The following is a 24,501-nucleotide window of genomic DNA, read 5'->3' on the forward strand; positions in this document are numbered from 1 at the left end:
TTAAAAAAAAAACGGTTTCGATGTGTTATAAAACGTCATATATAAATCAGTCCTCTAGCAGAGGCCCACTGAGTCTTGTCAGGCCCTGGCTCTTACGAATGCGTTTAAGAATATTGCTCATTAGTGTGCGTCCCGAAAAACAGCGCAGTAAGTAACCGCTGCAGTCAGGAACTAACATCAATGTCATGGACTCTCCTCTCAAGTACATGACATGAAGCCAAAAACCGAATGTTCACAGACTGCGCTGCAGAGACTCTCGGCAAAGAGCAGTTAGTAGTAAGAGAGAAAAAGAGAGGGGGCGACCGCTGCTCACAGACAGTTCGGTGACCTAACTGAAGGGGAGCTGATTCCGCGGCTCAGCGCCGGACAATCTCAAATATTTGCGCAGCCCTGGCAATCGACTTCTGAACTTCGGATGGCTCCTAAGCTAAGCATGCGCCTCCTCCTCTCCCGCCGCGCTTCGTGCGATGCCGGTGCGGTGCGCGAATCCCGGTGGCTTCCGGCGGTGCCGGGCGCTCAAAGCATGACCACGTGAAGACGCCCGTCGCTAGCCTGTCACTCGAGTAATTGAAGACGCGAGACAAGTCTCCGGGACCCAAACTGTGTACCGACCACGAGCTGCGAATGCACGTTAACATGCGAGTCATGAGGAGCAACGGATGCGTTCAATCACAGAGTAATAGTCGAAAGACTTGACCAAATTGCAACCAGTTTTTTTACGTTACATTTGGGGAAAGGGCTAAAGGGAGCGAAAGATAAAAGCTGAATTTGGTGCGCCACTGCAACGTCCCCGACACTGCGGCGCACAGTGTTTGTTTTCTCGCAGCCAATGGCAACAAAGAACTTCGGCAGTATTTCTACAGTCGAGCGCTCGACGCTGCGGCTTCTGGAACGAATGTTTTACATTGTGCTATTAATTAACGCTGCCCAGAACTGTCATATAACCGCGACACACGGCACCTCAGGTTTCTGCGTGGAGCTCCGCGATCGCACCAGCCAGACGTATAACGTTGATTCTAGCCGCAGTGAATGAAGGCGGCCACTTCTCTCTGCCAGGGCAATGTACCTCAACACGCCGAACAGGAAGTGTCCCTCAAACTCGCTTCCATGCAGATGAAACACTGAAGATGTCCGTTTGCTAGCTGTGCGACGATCGAAAGAAAAAAAATGCAGACCCCAACACTTTCTCTCCTTCACGCCCCTCGACCTTTCTATCGCAGCACAATTAAGGTTTCCACCAAGCAGTGAGATCGCCGCAGCCGATCACGTATCGTGTAAAATGCAACAAGCATCCGGGAAGAGCTCGTGTGGGTCCTGGCTCACTCGATGTAGCAGGCAACACCATCACAGACTACCATGCCCGAGAAATGTTAATCCGGGGTGAGCACGAGCCAGAAGAGCTACCGCATCCGGTTACCAGCTTTCGGGAGATTGCCCGGATGTACCGAGAGGAAAGGCGCAGACTGCCAGAACCGCACCCCAAACTAACCAAGCAATAACAGGCGATCCTGCGTCGAGCGCAGCGGGATCGCTTGCGCATCCTGTACTGATGAACCGCGTGTATCCTACGGAACACGATATGCTCTGTCCTTTTTGCAAAAAAAGAAAAGGGCACCCTACCGCATGTTTTTGGCTGAATGCATAGAATTCAAGACCCCCCCCCACACACACACACTTCCCGCCAATACCCCCCATCCCCAACCCTTTGAGCGATGGGAGACCTTGTTATCCAGCCCCACCCTATATCGATTCAGCTCGCACTGACGGACAGGGGCCAGGAGCTGCTGGGAACATATGGGTCCCGCAACTAGAGGCCCACCCCATCTGGTGCCTGCATGCACCACCGATTTATTTCGGACCAAATAAATGTTGATTCATCCTTCCACTCGCGCTGTGTAGTGAATCGTCGTTTTCATCGAGGTCCATCCGCACCGCATAGGTAAATACGTCACGTACAGTCGTGAGAAAAAGTGGTATACAGCACTCAGTCGGTGGCGGAGCTCGGCAAAACTGCATTGCGACTTCATCTGACAACAGCTATTTGGGACCGAGACAATAGTGCCCCATTTTATCCACATGCACGTGTCACGGTCGCTGTCCCTGTAGCTACCGTTATATGGCATTTCTATGCAGTTTTCCTCAGCTTCGTCACTGGCTGAGTGTTGTAAACCACTTTTGCTCACCACTGTACATATATCTCGCTAGACATACCGCGGCCGTGCCAGACAGGCTGCCGGGACCATCGAACAAGAAGAAGCCAGACTGGAAGTGACTCAAGATCGAAGTGGCAGCACCGACTGCGGCTGCGGTTCAAGGATAGTTGGACATCTACAATTCTTTTTTCAGTAGCTTCCGGTTCGTGTGCATTGGGGAAGAGAAAGTACTCAAGATTTGCGCCTCCATGCTTGGGTACGAGGGCAACACTGAGCATTCCTTGCCCCCGCCCCGACTGCATGGCTGTGGTCCTCACGCCGTCTGAGTACTCAGAAAGGCTCTAACTGACAGCGCATAGCTACCGCGAAGGAGTGGCACGCACTGAAAAGATGTCGTCGAAAAAAAAAAAAAAGGGGGGGGGGGGTGCTACAGCTAGTAAGAACGAGGCGCTTTAATGGCGCGCCGGCATACCGCTCCCTCGTCAGCAAATGAAAGTGCGCCGTCGGCCGCGGCGGTGTTTACCGCCACGCCACACGTCAAGCCGAGAGCGGCACGAGGCCACGCACAGCGAGACGAAGTGCGCCCGTTCGTTAGAGACGCCTTTCAATAGCTGCCACTAGCCGCAGAAGCCCGAATAAAAGCAGCGGTACATCGCGCGCGAGTCTCTCTAAGGACATGAGTGCGCTGGGCCTCTTCTCTTCGTAAGCGGGGACTCAACCGTCGCGACTCCAGAAGAAACCGAAAGAAGTCGTCAAGCGAAGGGAGACATCACCAGCGCTTGCACCCACATTTAGAAGTTGCGCCCATTAACGCAGCTAACCAACGTCCTGACGATCACGTTTCTGGGCAGTAAAAGCAACTAAAAAGTAACGACAGAATACGCTCTAAATTCCGAATCTTATTTCCTACGTATAGGAAGCTAATTATCTAAACTAATTAAGCGCGTCGGTCCCGACAGCCGGCGATTGCGTTTTGATGGAGGCGGCACGCAGAGGCGTCCGTGTGCTGTGCAATGTCAGTGTTGTTGCGACTGTAGGAAGAAGGAAAAGAAAATGCATGGGCCTGCTACTAGCCCTGTAGCTGAGTCTCAGCTGCCTATTTTTTTAAACTGATTTATTTATAGGAAGGGAAAGGCGCGGTAACTGTCCCACTTGTTTCTGTGGACACCGCAACCGGGCCGTAAGGACGGGAGGAAGGTGGGAGTGAAAGTGGAAAGAAAGAAAGGGGGAGCCGTAGTGGAGGGCTACGGAGTAATTTCGACCACCCGGGGATCTTAACGTGCGCTGACATCGCACAGCACACGGACGCCTCTTCGTTTCGCCTCCATCGAAACGCAGCCGCCGAGGTCGGATTCGAACCCGGGTATCTCGTGCGGACAGGAAGGAAAACAGAGAAGAGAGAAAGAAGAGGGAGATAAAGACGCGCGTCGCAACAGCCGTCGTCCATCACCGAAGCGGTGGCGGGTGCAATGACGGCCTTCAACAAATACAAATCAAGTGGCAGGTTAGCCAGCCCGGTAGGGCCAGGAGCAGCCATCCATCAACCCACCGCCCTCCACATCATGTCAGTGCACGGTAAAGATCCCCAGGTGGTCGAAAAAATTCTAGAGCGCACTTTGGACCACTAAAGTGCGATGACGCGAAAGCCATTATAGCCAATTATAGCGCGGTGGATCGTAGCCTTCTACTACGGCACCTCTATCTTCCTCTCTTCTTTCACTACCACCTTCCTTCCTTTACAACGTGGTACATGTGCCAACTATCTAGAGAACAACGAGCTACTGTCCCACATGATGTTTGGATTCAGAGCACATCTGTCCACCCACGATGCGCTTCTGCAACTCAAACGCGAAGTCACTGATCCAGCACGCAGAAACAGTGACCGAGCACTTCTATCCCGCGACCTCAAAGGAGTCTTTGACAACGTCAAACACTCCATAATCCTCCAGAACCTCCAGACCACGAACTGCGGCCAGCGAGTCTACTCATATATCTATGACTTTGCAATAGGAGTCCTTGAACAGGGCGCTACGCCGTCAACAGTCAATGGAACGTTTTGCGATCAGTCGTTGCACTTCTGTAAGCGCACGCCCGAGCGTCGGAGAGAGAGCTTCGTTGTCGTTTTCTTCCTGACCGTCACGCGCGTTGAACATGGTTGTCGTTCTCTTCAGAGCATCAGGCGCTGAACATATCAGAGCCGAATACCTGTTTTACAACTTCCCCCGGGCGAAAAGACGCCTAAAGACGATTTAAAGACAGAACGGTCAACATAAGCATCGGCACAAAACAAACAACGCAAGTGAAGATGGGCACGAGAGGCACTCCGCAAGGGGCAACATTATTCCCATTTCTGTTCAACATCGCACTCCGAAACCTTCCACCCCTTCTAAATCAGATACAGGGCATACGACACGCCCTGTACGCTGACGATATAACCATCTGGACAACCACGGGTAGTATGGGAATGACTGAAAAGAAAGCTACAAACAGCGGTAACAACAGTTTTATGCACGAGCGTGTGGACTAACCTGCTCTCCCGAAAAATGTGAACCCCTAGTCTTCCGCCAACACAAAAATCGGGCCACGATCGACATCCATGTTGACAACTCCCCCATTTAGGAAGTTCAGACTGTCAAGATACTGGGTCTGTACATCAATAACAAGGGCAACAACCACCTCGCCATCCAGAAACTCCGCCTCGTGAGCAAGCAAGTTGCCAGGATGATCGCCAGAATAACGACGCGAAAATCAGGGATGCGCGAAGAAGATACTCTCCGACTGGTGCAGGCTTTCGCCGTGAGCCGAATCGTCTATGCAGCACCCTACCTCCGTCACAAAAAGAGTTGGACACCAAGAACCTCGACGTCATAATCAGAACAGTCTACAAGAAGGCCCTGGACCTCCCTCTTACGACATCGACGGACCGGCTTTTACGACTGGGCGTCCACAACACGGTAGACGAGCTGATAGAGGCACACCTCACAGCGCAGGTGGTACGACTCTACACGACTCTGACTGGTCGACAAGTCATGAACGACTTGAACATCAAATTCCCCCGACAGCTAGACCCTAAAAGCGACATCCCAGACTCATGAAGAGGACAATTCAAGGGAACTCCATTGCCGAAGAATATGAACCCCGATTTTCACCAGCCAAGACGACAAGCACTAGCGGAAGCTATAAAAAGGCACTACGACGGGCGCGAGGGCGTGTTTTATGTCGATGCTGCGGGTCCTGAACAGGGAATGGCGACCGTTGCTGTAGTGCATCAAAATGAAACAGTGGACGGACTAATATTGCCCAGCCAAGACAAATTTGCTGCGGAAGAAGTGGCGATTGCCTCAGCTGCAACACACACTACCTCAGAATACATTCTTGCAGATTCACAGACAGCATATCGCAATTACCCCAGGGGAAGGATTGCACCGCTAGCAGCTAAAATCCTGCAAGATATAGTTACACCCGTGGCTCCCAACCCACGCATAAACACTTAGTATAGGTACCAGGTAACCCGGGCATTCCAGGGAACGACAGCGCACACGCTTGGTTTGGTTTGGTAAAACCAAGACCGACTGAAATACAGACCTGCACAAAAAACAGGGTCCTATGGGACCTCGTGCGCCAACTTTCGTTACCTTTCTCGTCGTTGAGGGCGCTCGGTTGACCTGTTCGTCTGTCATTTTCATCATCATCAAATCACAAATTAATATAAACAGACTGTATCCAAATTAAAAAAAAAGATCTTTGCCCGAGGTATACTTCTAAAATTTTGCCTTTTTGTACTTTAGCGGAGAGTGTTTATTTTTGTTTTTCTCTCGCTAGAAGACATACCGCGATTCCGCTTTGTGCGACGGCACTGCAGTTACTCGCTGCACATGCGCAGAACAGGTGCTTGTGCATTACAACGTGGACAGATAAGTAAACTATAACGACGAAGAAAAATGACAGAACTAATAGACCCTTCTTATTAACAGGTTTACAGTAGCGCCATGTTACCCGTAGTGTTCGTTCCCTAGCGGCGAAGGCTATGAACTAGAAGGTGCGCGCTGGAGCAGTGCTATCTGTGCAGGTCTGTATTTCAGTCGGTCTTGGGTAAAACTTTATTTCCCACAGTAGGCGTCCTGGAGGACACTCGGCTAGGCGCCAGGTGTAGAGGGCAGCTCCCACGTCAGCACAGAGAGCCCGAAGCTCTCCGCCGCCACGCGGGCCTCCTGGACAGCCCGAAACTGATCATGTAGCGAAGCACTTTTTAACACTTTGTCCCAACGTTCCTTGCTCTTGGCGTAGGCGTCGCTTGATGCACAACCACACATCATATGGTTTAAGTCTACACGGTCACTGCACCGTTCACACACATGTTGTCCGTCGTAGTCTGGGTCGATGTGCTTCATGCGCCAGGGATTGGGGTATGAGTTCGTTTGGAGCAAGCGTAACGTGACTGATTGGCTGCGGGTTCATTTATTATCTGGGAGGGGGAAATAGCGCACACGCTTCAGCCTGATCATTTCTCCCCCAGGCACCCAATACGGATCTCGTAGAACCTTCTATCCCATTGCTAACTTACGATGAAATATTCAGCACGTAGGGTTATCTCGCAGGGTCTATCCTCCACCGGCAAAGACACTAGACAAAGGGGAGGAGGTACACCTCCGCAAGCTACAGACCAACACTTTTAACAACTCACGAAGACAACACGTAATAGATCCAGAGTCATTTGACTCACAATGCCAATACTGCGGGGAGAAAGCAGACCTGTACCATATGGTGTGGGCATGCCAGCGAAATCAGACTATCATTATTAATAACCAGCCAACGCAGGCCGGGTGGGAGGCACCTTTGACCAGCTCGGACGCAAGGGGTCAAAAAGAACTCGTCGAAAGAGCGCGGACAGCAGCCTACACCAATGGGGTTCCAGACTGAGGACTCCAACCACCGCTACAACCTCCTAAACATTTTCATTAAAATATTTTTACCATCACCACCACTGCAGAGAATCGTGACAGATACTGCGCATTTTCTATCCTGTAACTCAATTTCAAACACCGCTGATGCCTGCTGTACTAACGCCTCCTAAACATCTGGGTCTGCTTCTGCTTGCTGTGTGGTGCGGCGTTCGAGGAAACGCCAAATGAAAGGCGCCGCACGGACGCCTGGATTGGACACCAGGCGGGGTCAGCTTCGTATATGTATGTGATGTAATAATAACTTTTTTTTCCACCAAATAAGGAGGCCCCCGATCCCCGCCCCCGGCACGTGGGCCTAATGGACGGGAGCCGAGACCTCCGCGATCAGAAGCAGGCAAAGAGGTCTTCGCTCTTCGCGGCTTCTTCCACAAGGCGGATGGCCTGTTGCTGTAGAGCAGGGACCTCGCTCCGCAGCAGGGCTTCCCAGGCTTGTCTACAATTTATCTAGCACATTCCCAGATTATATGGTCGAGGGTCCCTCTCTCCCCACAGTGCTGGCATTTATCGCTTTTTTCTACTGTTCATCTCGACATAATATGCCCACACCGGGTTTACTAAGTTCCCAGCTTGCAGGCGCCGCCAAGCTACAGCCTCCCTACTGTTTAGACTTTTATCCGGTGATGGCACCAGTCTCCTACTTAAACTGTAATTTTCAAGAATCTCCGGATAATTTTGCAGACGCTCGTCCATGTTCCGGCAGTCGGGCGGCTCCACAGTTATCCGGGACCCGAAGCAGAGAGCTCGGGCTAACTCGTGGGCCGCTTCGTTGCCAGGAACGGACGTGTGTGCAGGGGTCCCAATTAGGCGAATTCTCCTGTTTAGTTGTCTACTGGCCAGAATCATTGCCGCTTCCGGCGAGACCCTACCCTTTCCAAAATTCCAAATAGCCGTTTTGCTATCGCTGATTATGAAACTGGCTAGCGTTCCGACGTAAGCGAAGAGCTATTGCAACTTCTTCAGCCGTTTCGGCGTTTCGACTTCTAATGGTGGCGGCTGATACCGGGGCACCTCGGCCGTCGACCACCGAGGCGACCGCCGCCCCCAGTTTCGCCACTTGCCGCATCCACGTACGCAACCGACTTGCTGTCCATCGAATCGAAGCGTCTGATTAGTGCTTCTGCGCTCTTCTCCTTCCTCTCTGTGTTGAATGTGGGATGCATGTTACGATGGAGGGGGGAATGATATTTTCTCGGCAGTCCTGTAGGATACTTGATTTTTATCGTAGTCCCCTATCTGTCTGCTGGCCTACCATTTCGAGTATATTTCTGCTCACGGTCGTTCCATTTAATCTTTCCAGCTGCGAAACTCTGACAGCCTCCGCTATTTCGTCCCAGCTATTGTGCACTCCCATAGAAAGGAGCTTCTCTGTGGATGTGGTAATTGGTAAGCCCAGGGCCCTCTTTATGCATTGTCGAATGAGAGAGCCTAACCTCTTCTTCTCCTCCGACCTGATATTTAAGAACGGCGTGGCATAGCTCACGCGACTTATACGTAAGCTTGGGTTAGTTTAAGCAAGCTTCTTTCCTTCGGGCCTTGTCCTTTCAACGCGATCCTTCTAAATATTCCAATGGTTTGCGTGGCGAATCCCTCTAGCTTTCTGATTGTTCCATCATTATATCCATTTTCCTGAATGAATAGTCCTAAGATTCTGATTTGATCTATCTTTGGAAATGGTTTTCCTTCTACTTGAATGTCAAATTCCCAGCTGCGCTTGCATCGGGGTGACTTTGGGTTATAGACGAATAATTCTGATTTTTGCGGCGAGCATGACAGACCCCTACTGGCAATGTAGTCTACGACAGTGTCCGCCGCAGCCTGCAGGCACTCCTCAATGCTCGCATCACTGCCCTGGTTAATCCAGAGATTGATGTCATCCGCATAAATACCGAAATTTAGCCCCTTTATGCTCCTCAGAGCTTCTGGGAGGCCCCTCATCGCCACGTTGAAAAGGAACGGGGAGAGAACAGAGTGCCTCTGCTTCCTTACTTCACTGTGGGGGACTGAATGTCTTGAAACTTCATGCAGGCAGTTCTGTTCGACAAAAAGTCCTTGATGTACTCATATGTTCGTGCACCTACTCCGATTTCTTGGAGACCGTGAAGAATCGCTTCGTGTTTAACTTTGTCAAAAGCCTTTGTCAAGTCCAGGCCGAGAATCATGGTGTCTCTAGAATGCGAGTCGATTATGTCGTATTTGAGTCGGAGCATCACGTCCTGTGTGCTCAAACCCGGTCGAAAGCCGACCATCACGTGCGGCCACAGGCCGTTTTTCTCCATAAAGCGTGTCAGTCATCATCCTGGTTTCTTAAAATTTTATTAGTTATCCCGTCAGGGTCCGGGGCCGATTTCATTTTTAGTCCAAACATTTCTGACCTGACCTCCGCCTCCGTGATGGGTGCGTCCAGCTCTTCGTTGGGAGCTCCGTGGCGATACTCATCATATATGCATGAATCGCCTGGTGACGTTATGACTTGTGACGGTACATGTCACTCGCCCCTTGTCGAACACTGTCGAACACAACCAGCAGGTGAGGACGGAGGACGGAGGGTGGCTGATCCTGGCCCTGATGGGGCTGAGACCGGTAGGTCACCGCCGTTTGCGGGGCTAGCCTGCCACCGAATTTTTATCTGTTGTAGGCCGTCATTGCACCCGCCAGCGCTTCGGTGGTGGACGATGGCTGTTGCAGCGCTCGTCTTTCTCTCCATCTTCCTTTTCTTTTTTCTCTACTTTCTCTCTTCTGTCTGCACGAGGCAGCGGAGGTGCGAGGCAGAGCCAGTAGCAGGCCCGTGCATTTCCTTTTCCTTCTTCCTACAGCCACAACAACTACAGAACCAGTAGCAGGCCCGTGCATTTTCTTTTCCTTCTTCCCACAGCCACAACAACTACTTTAGTCGCTAAAGTCTCGTACTTTTTTCTAACCATCGCTGGACACATTACATGGACACCTGGACACGAAGGCCTAGAAGGAAATGAGGTAGCGAATGATCTAGCCCGAGCTCTCACAAACAGGGCGGATCCCCATCCCTAACCCACCCCTCTCCTAGGACCCTACGGCGACAGGCTGGAACACCTACGGTTAGAAAGAAGAATTTTCTCACCACCACACAAACAAATTCCTTCCTCGGACGCTATACTGGAGAAAAATACAAACACATTCCCTAATCTTCACATTTTAAATAAGATAAGCCCAACAAAATACACGAGTTACTGTCTCTGGTGCGGTGCAAGCCCCACACTCTATCACATCTCTTGGTAATGCCAGGACAAACCTGACCCAACGTTACTAGTGCCATGCCCGACACACGAGCAGTGGGAGGCGGCCTTGACCAGCGACAACCTGGACTAGCAAGCCTGGATTATCCAGCTAGTCCGCAAGTCAGCTGCTGCCAGCGGAGCCCTGGACTAGGGGCACCGACCACCCAGCTCCTGCGAATTCTTACTGATTATTATGCTCATTAAAAGTTTTCTCTCTCTCGCCCGAAAGCGTGACACCTATGTTGGCAACCTTCTTTCGACAACGATGAGGCATTAAAGGCTTTTGCCTTAAGTACTCCGCAGCCCTTCACTATGGCTTTTCGTTCTCTCCACTTTCACTCCCACCTTCCTCTACGGCGCGGTTCAGGTGTCCACAGAACAAGTGTGAACCAATTGAAAAAAAATAAAAAATAAGAAGCACGTCGTGGCAACGCACAGGTTCGGCGACACGCGTAAGTACGCCGTATGCGGCGACATCACGACATGATGAAACTACAGCTTTCAGTGTACGTAAGCAACCATCGCCGGCGCAAAATCGCGCAATACGATCCTGCTACTCGTGATGGGAGCCACGGCATGCGATGGCGATCATCGCGATTACCACGCGCGGAACTGAGAAAAGGCGCGAAAACGATGCCGTCAGAGAGAAAGCAGCCCGAGAATGCGGGTTGCCCATGGCAACGAATTCGCGCGCGCACGACAGGCAGCGAAGTAAAGCGCGCCGCTCGGAACGGACGGGTCATCGCCGCAAAGCCCGAAGACCCGCCGTGTGGGAACGGCGCCTCACCTTAACTTCCGTTGGCTAAAGGACGCTCCAAAGCATGGCCGCTTTCTGGGCAACAGACTGGCGGCCTCTGAAACATAAGGAATCATGGAGCGGCTGGCGGCCGGCGCCTTCACCACATCCGCATCAGCTTCGTACCGTTCGTCTCAGTGCTGCCAGTGTTGTGACAATTTGATGCACGTCCAAATTTCGGAGCTTTTGGTTGATTTACGGGGTTTAGCCTCCCAAAGCATTTCAGGCTACGAAGGACGCCATAATTGTGCGCTCCCGATAATTTCTACCAGAGTTAAAGTGCGCTGATATCGCACAGTAGACGGACGCGCCTTGCGTTTTGCCTCCGTCAAAATGCGGCCGTCGCGAGCGTGTTCGGACCCGGGTCGCCCGGCTCAGTAGCCGAGCGCGCTAACCAGTGAGCCGCCGAGGCGGGGTTGCTCTGTTCTAGTCGGAGAGCCGGTTTTCGAAACCGACGACGGAAATGGATCTGCTCGGAACAGGGGATTTTTCCGCGCGCGCCAACGAGTCGCAAATGAGTGATAGTTGAAGCGGCCATGCATCGCGTGACAATACGGGGCGCATTCTCGGGACCACTCAGCTCCAATGGGCTTTGGGGCCGAAGGCTTCCCGGATAACACAATGTCATCCGCCCACATCGCAAATGGTCAGAAGGAGAATGCGAATGAACTCACTTGCATCGAGCAACAACAAGAAGAGAGAGAGAGAAAACATGCTGTTTACGCAAGAAATATTTATATAAGCTATCGTTTTCTTTGAAAACCGCTTAAATAAATATATAACGTCAGGCAAAACCCATTCTGCCCCCGTTCCAGATGACAGGCCGTTCTAAGAACGCCTCGTTCCCATCAAAGCATCGGAAGGCTGCATACGAAGCGATATCATTTAAACTTCTCAGTACTAAACGCCCCCGAATGCCTAAAAATGCTTCACGCGCCAGATGTGCCGGTCAACGAAACGGGCGCCGGAGGCGATTTCATTCACCGTGCACGCTCCGCACCCTCCGGGGCTGCGCTACGTGTTCCACTGGCACCCCGCCCTTCGATGAAGCTTCCAGTTGCGCCAGTTTCGCGGCGTTCGCACTTGGGTGCTCGCTGCGTGGCGAATTGATGTGCGAAGCGAAGTTGTCTTCGAGTTAGGCGCTATGCGTACTTCGTACACCTGAATCGCGCACAGCCGAAGAGATCAATACAGGCCCGTAATCTCTCTCCGTTCCCCGCGCGTCTGCGCTGCGGAACAGTCGCACAATGGTAGCGCTTGCACCATGCACGCGCGAACGACTAGATTATCGGAAAAAAAAAAAAATTATATATATATATATATATATATATATATATATATATATGTGTGTGAAGGAAAGCCAACAGTCGGTGAGGCCAAGGAAAGCATTGGGGATTGTACTTCGTCTTTTTTTTTTAATTGTTTTTGATAATCACATTAATTAGTAATGTAATCTGTTTAGGGGAAAGAGAAATTAACACAAAGTAGAAGAAACAACCGCGTGCCGATGGTGGGAACCGAACCCACGACCTCCGAATATCGCGTCCGATTAACACAAAGTAGAAGAAAAAACCGCGTGCCGATGGTGGGAACAGAACCCACGACCTCCGAATATCGCGTCCGGACGCGATATTCGGAGGTCATGGGTTCGGTTCCCACCATCGGCACGCGGTTGTTTCTTCTACTTTGTGTTAATTTCTCTTTCCCCTAAACAGATTACATTACTAATTAATGTGATTATCAAAAACAATTAAAAAAAAGACGAAGTACAATCCCCAATGCTTTCCTTGGCCTCACCGACTGTTGGCTTTCCTTCATGTATTATAACGAGCACCCTCATTTCCCCTATATATATATATATATATATATATATATATATATATATATATATATATATATATATATATATATATATATCGCGCGTGAAAGCATGGAGCCCGTAACGTTTGCTTGAGTCGATAATCTCGAATTGCTATACCGCGTCTCGTGCGCAAGCTTCTTTACAAAAACGCGGCCTGTCCAAACGACAGATGAGTGCAGGCGAAATGAAGGGCTAAAATAATGGCGAACGTAACAAACTTTTCCAAACAATAATATGCATGCATCTTTTGAACGCATAACTCTGCATACATTTACACACCTTTACGTATTTTTGCGCATGCTTGCATAAAAAAAAATTGCATTGTTTTTCAGCGAGCTGCGCGAAACTAAGAAGTGCAGTGCGCGATCCTCGGTTCGTTTTACGTGTCCAGCAGCCTGTCTCACAAATAGGGAGTCTAAAATCGTACACATTTGCGGATATTGTGCGAGTCCGGAACGCTTCACGAGGCACAGGACATGGATAAAACAAAAGGAGTAAAAATATGTGCATCTCCGTGTCAGAAGCTATACGTATAGCTTGCAAATAATGGTCAATGCCCCGGTTGGACTGCTATCCGCTCTCAATACCGGACTGTGCTCTTGTTTCCCTTGTAGTCACAGAAACGTCACTGTGTACGTCTTGGTGACCTTGAATTACAACTTCATTTTTTTTTTCTCTAGCTCTCTTTCTTTTCATCATCAGCACTCTCGTCGAAAGTCTGATTGGCTCTCCCTCTTCAACTGCCTGAATTTTCTCCTTATGAAGGCGCCTGCACCTCTTACAGTATTCTAAGGATTATATACCTCTAGTGTAAATTCGGGTTCCTACACAGCGTTAAAGACAGGCTCCTAGAAACTGGAGGAAAGCTGGAAGGTCAAGGCATTGAATAACAGGAAACGGGCCACACATCAAGTAATCCATACTGAAGTAAATGTTGTTGCTGGACAAGTAACCCACTGCGGCGCTGAAAAGAAGGCACGAATATAGATCGCAAAACTGAAGTGCCCCCACCCCCCCCCTCTTCATAGAAGAAGAATAAGAAAAACACCTAAAACTGGTGACTGCGAGAAAAAAAGCTATAGACTTTATTTGTTTTAGAACGAGTACTTTTGCTACGAGCTCGCAGACGGCCATCTGCAAGTGTATTTGTACTGCGCACTCTTTCCGCTTTGTGCAAGGATTATTTATGCATGGTGAACAACGTTGGCGGAGAACGCTTTGCCTGCGCGCTTCTCCGACGGTCTATACTGACGGAGTTCCACACAACTCGAGGGCTCAGCCACGGCGCTCCTGGCAGCTGCGTCCTTCCTGCCCATGTGCAGTGCTAAGACGTTCATTGCATTTGGAAACTGCTGTGGCAGCACTCTTGTACTCCTTGAAAATTAGGCAAGTTAAATTGTTGCAAATAAATTCTACGACCGGAATAATCGTATATCCTCAAAACCGTTATCTATAGGTAAAAACATCAGAGGAAAAAATAGAAAGAAGAAATCCCAAGCAGTAACATTAACCGGACATATAGTGTTCGATACCATACACAGTGCACACGACTGGAAGAGGGACAATGGTCAACCCGTGCTGTTCGTATAGGCCCGGCCACTGGCACGTTGTGTTGTGACATAAACGCACAAGAGAAAATTCTATGCCCACAGTTCTGGATCAGGGATCTTTTGAAAAGGCGCAGCGCTCCGGTATTCCTTCTGAAATAAAGGTATAGGCAGGGGTCTATAATTACCTGCTCTGAACAGGTTCATAGAGTGTACGAATGGAGACAGGCGAGGTGCGGCCACTGCGCGTGCGTAAAAGGCGTCCGTAAAACCAGCACGCGCGATGCTAAAATTCTGCAGAAAAGTCTTATAAGGCGAATTTTATGGAAGCCTTTTAGAGTGCGAATAGATCGGATTCATACAGTGAAGACAAAAAGAAAAAGCTCTGTAAAATTTGGCTCGTTAGGAAGCGTTACAGGGCAACTCCTATATAGAATATGAAATGACTGAACAGAGCGAACTCTGTTCACGAGAAACTGCGAGAAATCACGAGAAAACTGCAATAAAATTTGACTCATCATGAAGTCTTGCGGAGCCAATTCTGTGGAATCTGTCTTGAATGCATATAATTAGAGGTTTATAGTGAAGTCTCGTTAAAAATAGAGGGTCTAATGAGCTGGATAAATAGGTAGTAGCTTTCTATAGATATCGTTTTCTACCACTACACGTTATTTCATTTATACAAGTGCAAGAGGAACATATGGCATCTACTTTTATAATGGATTGACTTGCAGCGTTTGTAGCACAGCATTGTAGCTACTGGTGTAATGCAACGAGATAAGTATATCGGTCAAAACAGTGGCGCTTTTATCAGCAACGCTGTCGGTCTCCCGCACGCCTGAACTGTCCTGAACCCTATGCTAGCTTAGAACACTGCATGTTTTTCTGCCCTGTTGAAATTCAGTCACTTTACTACCAATTGACCTTGGTGATTCTGGCACAGGACATTCTCGACGCTTAATACTGCGTTTCATAAAAGTAGTTTTTCCCCCCTTTCGGTCCACAGCTTTTTTTATCAGATTTTTTATTTATTTATTTATTTTTTATGCAGAAAGGTGCGTGGGCTGTAAGCGATACGAAATGAACCACATTGCACACCACTTCACTTCATACTTGCCTTTTTCTCGTTTCTTTTCTCTCCGGTATTTCTAGCGCAACATATACCGTCCGCATACTGTACTCCCAAATGGCTGAAGCATTATGAGCGTGCTTAGTTTTAAATAAAGGAGCACTTTACTGCATGCTACGGCCCGTGCAGTCGGCAGGCCATAGCATGCAGTATAATAATAATAATAATAATAATAATAATAATAATAATAATAATAATAATAATAATAATAATAATAATAATAATAATAATAATGATGATGATGATGATGATAATAATAATAATAATAATAATAATAATAATAATAATACAAGGAGGAAAAGGCACAATATCTGCCATTTTTTTTTTCCTGTGACACCTGAACCACGCTGTAAGGGAAGGGTTGAAAGCTGAGTTTGAAAGTGTAGAGAAAGATGAGCCGGTGGTGGAGAGCTCCATAAATTTCGACCACCTGGGATTCTTTTACGTGCACTGACATCGCACAGCACATGGATGCCTTTACTTTTACAAAGAACGGTTGATCAAAATTTCGATACGAAATCGCGTGCGTGCTTTTTTTCGTTGCGAGCATTTTTCTCAATTCTGTGTTAAGCCGCGGTAGTGCAGTGGTTAGGACGCTCAGCTGCTACGCTCAAGGACGCGGGATCGAATCCCGGCTCCGATGGCCGCTTTTCGAAGAAGGCGAAAACAAGGTGCCCGTGTTCTGAGCGGTGTTGGTGCAGGTTTACGAATCCCAGGTGGTCGAAACTTCTGGAGCCCTCCACTACGGCATCTCTCATAGCCTGGGTCGCTTTCGGACGTTAAACCCTATGAAATGAATTGAATTTAATTCTGCGCTACGGCACCGCATTTTCGACCAAACGAGGTGTATACGCTTCGCGTAAATCAGAGAAGTAGATAACGAAGACGTGAATCATAAGTAATCCACACGCCTATATACGCGCAGGTCACCACCACACAGCGCGTGTTCGCTCTTCCAACATTACAAAACGTGCTTACATCTGCCCGCTCCCGGAAACCCGTGATCAAAGTGGTAAGACAACCTGATTACACATAACTTTGCAAGGAAATTCGCAGCTATTATTACAGTGGCAAAAAGAATCGATTGCGTAATGAAGAAAATGAAGGGTAAAGTAGAACAGCGGCTGAACTCCCGACGAAAGGCCAGCCTTACCCAAAATGAACAAATCAACCAGCACGGCGCTCCCTTGCCTACTTGAACATCACGAAACCAGCCTCTTGGGCACGTTCGGGCACTCCGAATGCACTCGGGTAGGCACGCAGCGCATGAAAGAAGCCCTAAAAATTTCGGAAGACGAGTGCTGCCGCGCCCGCGCGCGCTATGCATGTAAGCAACCTCATATCCCCAGCGAAGGTAAGGTAACGAAGCGCTGAAAGGTAACGAAACGCTCAAATGAGATGCTTCAATGGAAAACATTCGTCTCACGGGTGACTTGGACGTCCCTGTGGTAAAAGAAGAGCAAGGTCCTCCTCCTAGGCGCCTCTCCACGCGATGCATACCCGTTGATGTACAGCAAACTCCAGTAGGACAAAAGCGCAAGATGTTCAACGAGACAAAAAGAAAAAAAAGGAGCAAGCGACAGCGTCACCGCGTCGATATGCACGCGAGCGAGCCCACGCTCGAACAATGGCCGCCATGACTACGCACATAGACGCCAGACACTCCAAATCCGTCGTTGCTCCCATGCATGGCCACTAAGCGCATTGTCCCCGTCTCGTTGCTTTCGCTAACGACGGCTTGTCAGACGGAGTTACGGCTTCTGGGACGCCTTTTCAGACCCCTACCTGCGAGTTAACGAGCGGCCGCCCTTCGCAACTATAGCGGCGGCCGCGGGGCGAGGACTGCTCCCGCGGGTACACGCAAGTCTCGAGCGAAGCCCAAAACACATCCAGCCCATTTCCCGCGCTCCTCCGGTCCCTTCGCCGTCTTTCATGCCACCTAAGAGAAACTCCCGCAGCAAAGGTCGGTTTCAGTGTTTCGCAAAAATATGAGCAGTGCGTTCCGCGAGCGCATCGTTCCCACGGCTTCTACGTGCACCACAGTCGAGACCCAGCTGCAGAACGGGTGACCGACAGTTATAGCTATCACTGCAGAGGATGCACAATGCATGCACACGTCGTGAGCACCGGCAGCGTAACCACAACGTTGTATCGAAACTGTCCCAGTTCTGACCTACAGCGAGATAAAGACCAAAACGCGCGCGTTCCGTAAGATAAACCGGTGCACAACCGTCGTACTAAGGACGAGGGTAAAAAAGCGAAAAGAATAAGCCACCGCGCGTCGCACATGGCGACATGTGCCTCCGGGGACACCGTAATAGAGAGAAAAGACAACTTCGCGTACTGAGGACACCGTGTATAATCCACACACGAACGAGCTGCCGCAAGGTCCGTCCAAGTATGTAACGGCACCCGCGGGACGATGAGGAGAAACCGCTGCATGTCGCGTGTCGTAAAGGACCGGCCTCACACGCAGACAAGCGGACAAAAACGAACACATATACGGGGCCGAGACTAGCCGCGTCCTCCGCCGAGACGACCGGGCGGAGAACGGACGTTGGTTATCGAGCCGCGTGCCGCCGCTCTCGAGGATCCAATTATACGGCGATCAGGGGAACGCCCAGATCTATCCAAGGGCTTTAAGTGCCGAGTCCCGCTTCACGTCTGTGCATTTTCCTTTTATTCAGGGAGCGCATGGAAGAAGGCAAGAGCTATCTGCGTACCCAAACGGCGAGATTTCAGCGCCAGAAAGAGGTATTTAGCGGGCAGGATAAACGGATTGCAGCCAATTATATTCAGACTACAGAGAGCTGGGTTCCGAATAAATGAACCATTCCATCACTGACATGGTCCTATTGCCAAGATGCGCTGTAAATGACGGAGCTGCGGCTCTAACTCTGGAGGACGAAGAAACTATCAGGTATGGCTTAACCTTCCTAGTTATTAACTTAAAAGAGCTTGGCTATAGGCTAGTTGGCGGTCCTGTCATTTCCGCGGTATTACTAGCTCAGGTTACCAGACTTTGCAGGAAAGTAATTAACAACTGCTTTGTTTGGAACGCTTGATTACCAAAAGCAATGTGGATGCTTGGGCGAATTGGTGTTCCGTAGTTCTTGATACAGCGCAACGGGCTCGAACGAGAAGGGGGCACAAACAAAGCACCCGTACGCGTTTTGTTTGTGTCCCGTTCTCATCAGCGCCCGTTGCGATGTATCAAAGACCAAAAGCAGATTTCGGGGAGGTAGGAAATGAGGGAAGGGGGTAATGGCCACTCCCAAGCGAGAACTTGCCTTCAGGAACACCATGATGTGGCCACAATTTCCAGGAAGCAGGTTGTTCGAGAAATGCACTGCCCCGAGGCACTGGTGCTAACGGAAATGCTGGAAGTACGAAAAATCTACCCAAGTGGACTCCACTCACTTCTTGTTTCTTCCTATTCTTCGTGCACGTCAAAATAAAGAAGAGAAAGGAATAAGACAAATATATAAATGCTCGAGGAGCCCAGTAACGCACGGGTACGGAAAGGGAGCGCAGCCCGAGAGAAAGGGAGAACCCTTTTTCTTCGGCACACCACCGCGGCACAACGAAAGAAGCCGTTTGCGAAGGGTTATCACTCCCGACAGCAGCAATCTCTGACTGCGCGACGGTCCCGCCCGCTCAATTCACAGCCGTCTGACGAAAGCGGCTTTTAAGAGAGGTTCGCGGAAATGCGAGAAAGAATCAGACAACATGAAGCCGTCAGCAGCGCCACTTCGCACAGGCTATAAGGATCGAACAAGTACCCCACGTCGGCCCATCCTCTTGCAGAGGCAGCGCGCAACAGCTATATAAGCACGCCTTTTAACGCCAAGATCGGAAGCTCTCTACTCAAACACGGTGAGGTGAGGCGCCGAAACTGGAAGCATTCATAGAGAGCCTGTAAACAGCGCTCTCGTAGGTAGTGTACCCAGAAGATCTTCCAATACCCATCACAACATCAGTGTACCCCCACCACAACTAACAGCCCCGCTGGGTCTATCTGTCCGTCAAAGGACGCTCCCTTTCACTTTAAATGCGCCTGCGCTGAGCGTACCGCAGCTATGTCACTCCTGGAAATCAGCCTACTGACCGCAGTCGCCATGATGGATTCGCAGATGGCGCCACAAACCACTCGCTCCTGCGCATAGCATATCTACACATATCTAGAGGGAGCACTAGAGCCGCTGCGCAGCACAGTGATGCCACGAAAGTGACGTTTCGTATTTCGGCTACTGGCTGGGGTAGGACAGAAAACGTGGATTAGATCGTTCAACATGACTTTTCCCCTAACAGACCGGACAGGAATGCCTTACTAATTTACGCAGCAGCATACATTTTACTGTCTAGTAAATGCAACTTTTAGGCGAATATTTGCTCATGTTACAGTTCCTCAATACCAAAAAGAAAAGTAATCTATATTGGGTCGTTCGATTTGGTTTATGGTGTTTAACGTGCCAAATCGACACAGGCTAGAGAGACGCAGTTGTGGAGGGCTCCGGAAATTTCGACCACCCGGGGTTCTTTAACGTGCACCGACATCGCACAGCGCTCGGCCGCCATGCTTTGCGCCTCTATTGAAAAGCGGCTGGAGGAGAGCGGGTAGAGAACACAAGTTAGAGAGCATCGTGAGTTGTGTGCTTGTGGTGGCTAGACCGACGATGCAGAATTCACGCTTCCGGGCGAACACTAGCCCTGTCAAATACGCAACGTTTCCCGGCATGCTGCTAGTAGATGCGCTCGTTTAGGTAATCGGATAGGCGGCGACGCCACAAATTAACAATCGAACGCATGCACACACTGTAACTGCAATATTCAGTAAAGGAACAAGCTTCCAAATTGGCGATAGAAGGAGCATTATGAGCTTTTTCGAGACAGCTCCTTGCACAGCCGCTACAGCAAACGCCGCCCACAGCGCTGGCGCAATGCGGCGAATAACAGCGGCTTCTTGGTAACTCGGGTAGGTCATGCAAGCTTAAGGAAGATGTTAGGAAGATAGTGGGAGACCGAAAAGCGTGGCGTGACATGGTCCATAGGGTTACAATGAGTCGGACACGACTGAACGACTGAACTGAACTGACCCCGAGTTACATAGCATGACAATGTCATCAGCAAGTTCCAGATTACTGAGGTATTCTCCATCTGCCCTTATCCCTAACTGCTCCCATTCCAAGTCTCTGAATACTTCTAACCAAGCTGTGAATAGTGCTGGGGAGGCCGTGTCTCCTTGACTAACACCTTTCTTTGTAGGAATTTGTTTACTTTCTTTATGCAGAACTATAGTTACTGTGCAGCTACTATATATATATATCTTCCAGCACTTTCACGTACGGCTCGTCTACCCCCTGATTTCGCAATGCCTGCATGACCATCGAGGTTTCTACTGAGTCAATGCTTTTTTCATAATCAATGAATGCTATGCATAAGGATGTATAAGCATTTTTCTATCACCTGGTTGGATGATCGGTAGTAGAGTACCCTCTCTGAAAACCTGCTTGATCTTTTGCTTGGTTGCAGTTTAAGGTTGTCCTGATTCTATTAGCGATTACCTTAGTAAATACTTTATGCATAACAGACAGTAAACAGATTGGTCTAATTTTTCAAGTCCTTGGAGTCCCCTTTCTTATGAATTAAGATAATGTTTGCATTCTTCCATGGTTCCGGTACCGTCGATGACACCAGGCACTGCGTATACAGGGTGGCCAATTTTTCTAGCACGATATCCCCGCCGTCCTTCAACAAATCTATAGTTACCTGATCCTCTCCAGCTGCTTTCCCCTTTTTTCATAGTTTCTAATGCTTTCTTAACTTTGTTCTTCGTCACTGGCGGAACGTTCGACTGCTTTTCCCTACAGCCAATGTCATTACGATCCTGACCTCGTTGGCTACCGTATACAGATCAGTATAGAACTCCGCGGCTACTTTGACTATCTTGTCCATATATTCGTGGTGACATTGCCCGTTTTGTCCCTTAGCGCATACACCTGATTTTTGCCTAAGCCCAATTTCTTCTTCAACGCTTTAAAGCTTCCCCCGTTCTTTACAGCATGCTCAATTTTCTTTGTTATACTTCCTTATGTCGGTCACTGCGCTCATTAACTTTGATATCTCTGCCGATTCTATCTGGTCTGTTGGATTGGAAGCTTTCACACTTTGCCGTTTTTTTTTTTTTATCCAATCTTTCGACTTCTTAGAAAGCTTACCGATATCCTCTCTAACTATCCTACCGCATGCTTCTACAGCGCACTCAGTAATGATATCTCTGAAATTATTGTTCATTGCTTCTAGGCTAATGTGATCTTCCTCGGATAAGAACTGAATATCTATTTTATAGCCAGATCCTGAACTCTTTTTCTTCCTAATCTGTTTAGTTCCCTCTTCAGATTTAGACTAATTCGAGACCTTACACTGCATCGTACTTTCCTGATTACATCTACATACTGCATAATGGCGGGGTTAGAGCACATTATGAAGTCAATTCCATTTTTTGTCTCCTCGTTAGGATTTTTCCATGTCCACTTCCGTTTCTTCTGTTTGCTGAAGAAGCTGTTTATGATTCGTAAGTTATTGTGCTCTGCAAAATCAATAGTAATTCCCCTCTGCTATTCCTAGAACCAATGTTATAGTTTCCTACTGCCTGGTCTCCTGTCTGCTTTTTCCCTGCCTAATTCGCCCATTAGTACAGTATACTGCGTCTTTCCTCTCTGCATTGCCAATTCTATCTTCGTGGAAGCTTTCAACTGCCTGGTCATCATGCGTAGGCCTGTATAACTTTCAGTTTATACCGCTTATTAAGCTTAATTACGAGGCCTGCCCCCCTCTCATTAATGCTATAGAATTCATCTATATTGCTACGCGATGACGACGAAGAATGTGTCATCTTGCCGCGCGGAAGGGACAAGGTGAAGAAGAAGAAGTGGGACTGGTTCCGTGTCATTCACGGCAACTTGAGATTTCACTAACAAGGCTGCGATGTCGTATCCCACCTTTAAATTTCTATCTTTACAGGTCTGGTTCGGCACTGTCTCCAGTCTGCGCATTTTGCGGTGAACAAGAAACATTAGATCACTTTTTATTGTTTTGCCGCCGCTTTACTACGTTGAGAAAACAGTTGATGGAAAGGCCATTGCAACAGCTTGGCCTTAGTTTAAGCAGCCCGACATTGTTATCATTTGGCGCCACCATCCTTGGCCACAGTCACAGGTCTGTTTTTACCGCCATGCAAAATTTTTTTACTGGACTCAAATCGTTTGCCTTGCTAAATAAACATCACTTGTTCTACAATTATAGTGTCAATCTCCCGTGAGTGTTACCACTTTTCATTTTATATTTCACTTATTTCCCGTTTTGTTTCCTTTCCTCTACCCCTCAAATCATTTTTTTTTTATGCAGGTATATTAAAAAAAAATTCTTTGCCACCCAATTCTTAGCCGATCCCCCTCTGTGGGTATGTGCCATAAGTTATTTGGACAACAACAACAACAACAACAACAGCTGCTCGCTGTTGTGCCAGTTCTAACTTTGCTGTAAATACACTGTAAATACATCGAGTTTCCACGTAACAATATTACCAGCTATATACTTATTGACAAGGAAACCTACTCCTAGTTCTCGCCTCTCAGGTAAACCTCGATAATACAGTACATACCCGTCCTTCAGTACAGTATGTGCCTCATTCGGTCTCCTAACCGCGAGCTTATTCGAGCCGCCGCCAAGATTGCCGCCAACATTCCGCGCTCCTCCAGCTTTAGTGCGGCCACGCAAACTCAATTACTCCCACCTGTAGCGGCGACTTTTGGCGTGCTCCTTTTTCTGCCGTGACGTCACTCCTGCACTCCGCATTCCTTAGCCCACCCATCTGCGGATGCATCCACACACAAGCACGCATGCACGAGACTCGTGCATGAAGATGGTAGCGAGCGAAAACCTAGCTGCTTGAAAAGCGTTGCACAAAGCGCGATATAAGAAACGCGATTCTCTGGCCGCCGAATGAAGTCATGATGATCAGTCAGAAGAGCACTGTGCAAATCGCGACCGACCAAACTCATAAACAAAAACGTGAAAGAAGACAGTCGATGGCATTTAAAAGTAGCGTCCAGGAATGGTGAAAGCACAAATTTGAACGGCATATCAGGCTGCTAAGCGTGAAGAGCAACAGTGCGACCTCTCTTCCGCCGGGCTGATTACTCCCTGTTAGAATGCCATCATCACTGTGTAAGAAAGTCAGTGTTGAAGGAGACTTCAGGAACATCAACAGTCTTACACAGGGAGCGACACATAAAAAGGAATGATGCCATAAAAAGGAACGAACCGCCTTGTCGGAACCGCTGCCTTGTCGGAACCACGGAAATGTTGCACAATAATTCGATTTGGCAAGTCTCGCTACTCTTAGAGAATGAGAATTTTGAAACAGGCTCCGCGTTTCTTTTTTTCCTCGTGAACTGGTTCGTCGCTTGTTAATCATTTGTTCTCCGCTTCCTCACCACGTGTTTCACCAAACGCGCGTGACTTCATGTGAGGCACCCATAAACCGCTAGGTATGTTGGTTTACGCGATCGAAGCAAATGTGGGCTCATGTGCGCGTACACGAGTCATGTATCAGGTAGATAGGCTAACAGAGAGATTTAGCTTGCCGGAGACGTACTGACGATAGACGTATACCGGTTTGCCGGACCCTTCCTGCGCACGCGCATTGGCAGGGGTGAGTGCAATCTCGGCCACTGCGCCTGCGTGGGAGGGGTACGGTAAACCGGAATGCGTCTACGTCGTACGTCTCCGGCAA

The 24,501-nt window shown here is 49.0% G+C and overlaps 1 protein-coding gene across 7 annotated transcripts in view; it reads right to left on the bottom strand.

Annotated features, from left to right (window-relative positions):
• Window positions 1-24,501, bottom strand: part of SNF4Agamma (SNF4/AMP-activated protein kinase gamma subunit) — a 364,359-nt gene that overhangs the window by 236,467 nt on the left and 103,391 nt on the right. For 2 of the 7 annotated variants that reach the window (XM_084593805.1, XM_084593802.1), the window contains exon 1: window positions 17,131-17,243. The exons of 4 other annotated variants lie outside the window; for them this stretch is intronic. In XM_084593805.1, the coding sequence (XP_084449931.1) occupies window positions 17,131-17,202 (72 nt within the window). In that variant the 5' untranslated portion in view covers window positions 17,203-17,243. Of the gene's footprint in view, window positions 1-17,130; window positions 17,244-23,367; window positions 23,472-24,501 lie in introns of those variants that run through there. One more of the 7 variants, XM_084593808.1, reaches the window with a different exon arrangement.

This window comes from Amblyomma maculatum, chromosome 2 (assembly GCF_055883805.1).
Source record: "Amblyomma maculatum isolate TAMU_Amacu chromosome 2, ASM5588380v1, whole genome shotgun sequence".
Taxonomy (NCBI): domain Eukaryota; kingdom Metazoa; phylum Arthropoda; class Arachnida; order Ixodida; family Ixodidae; genus Amblyomma; species Amblyomma maculatum.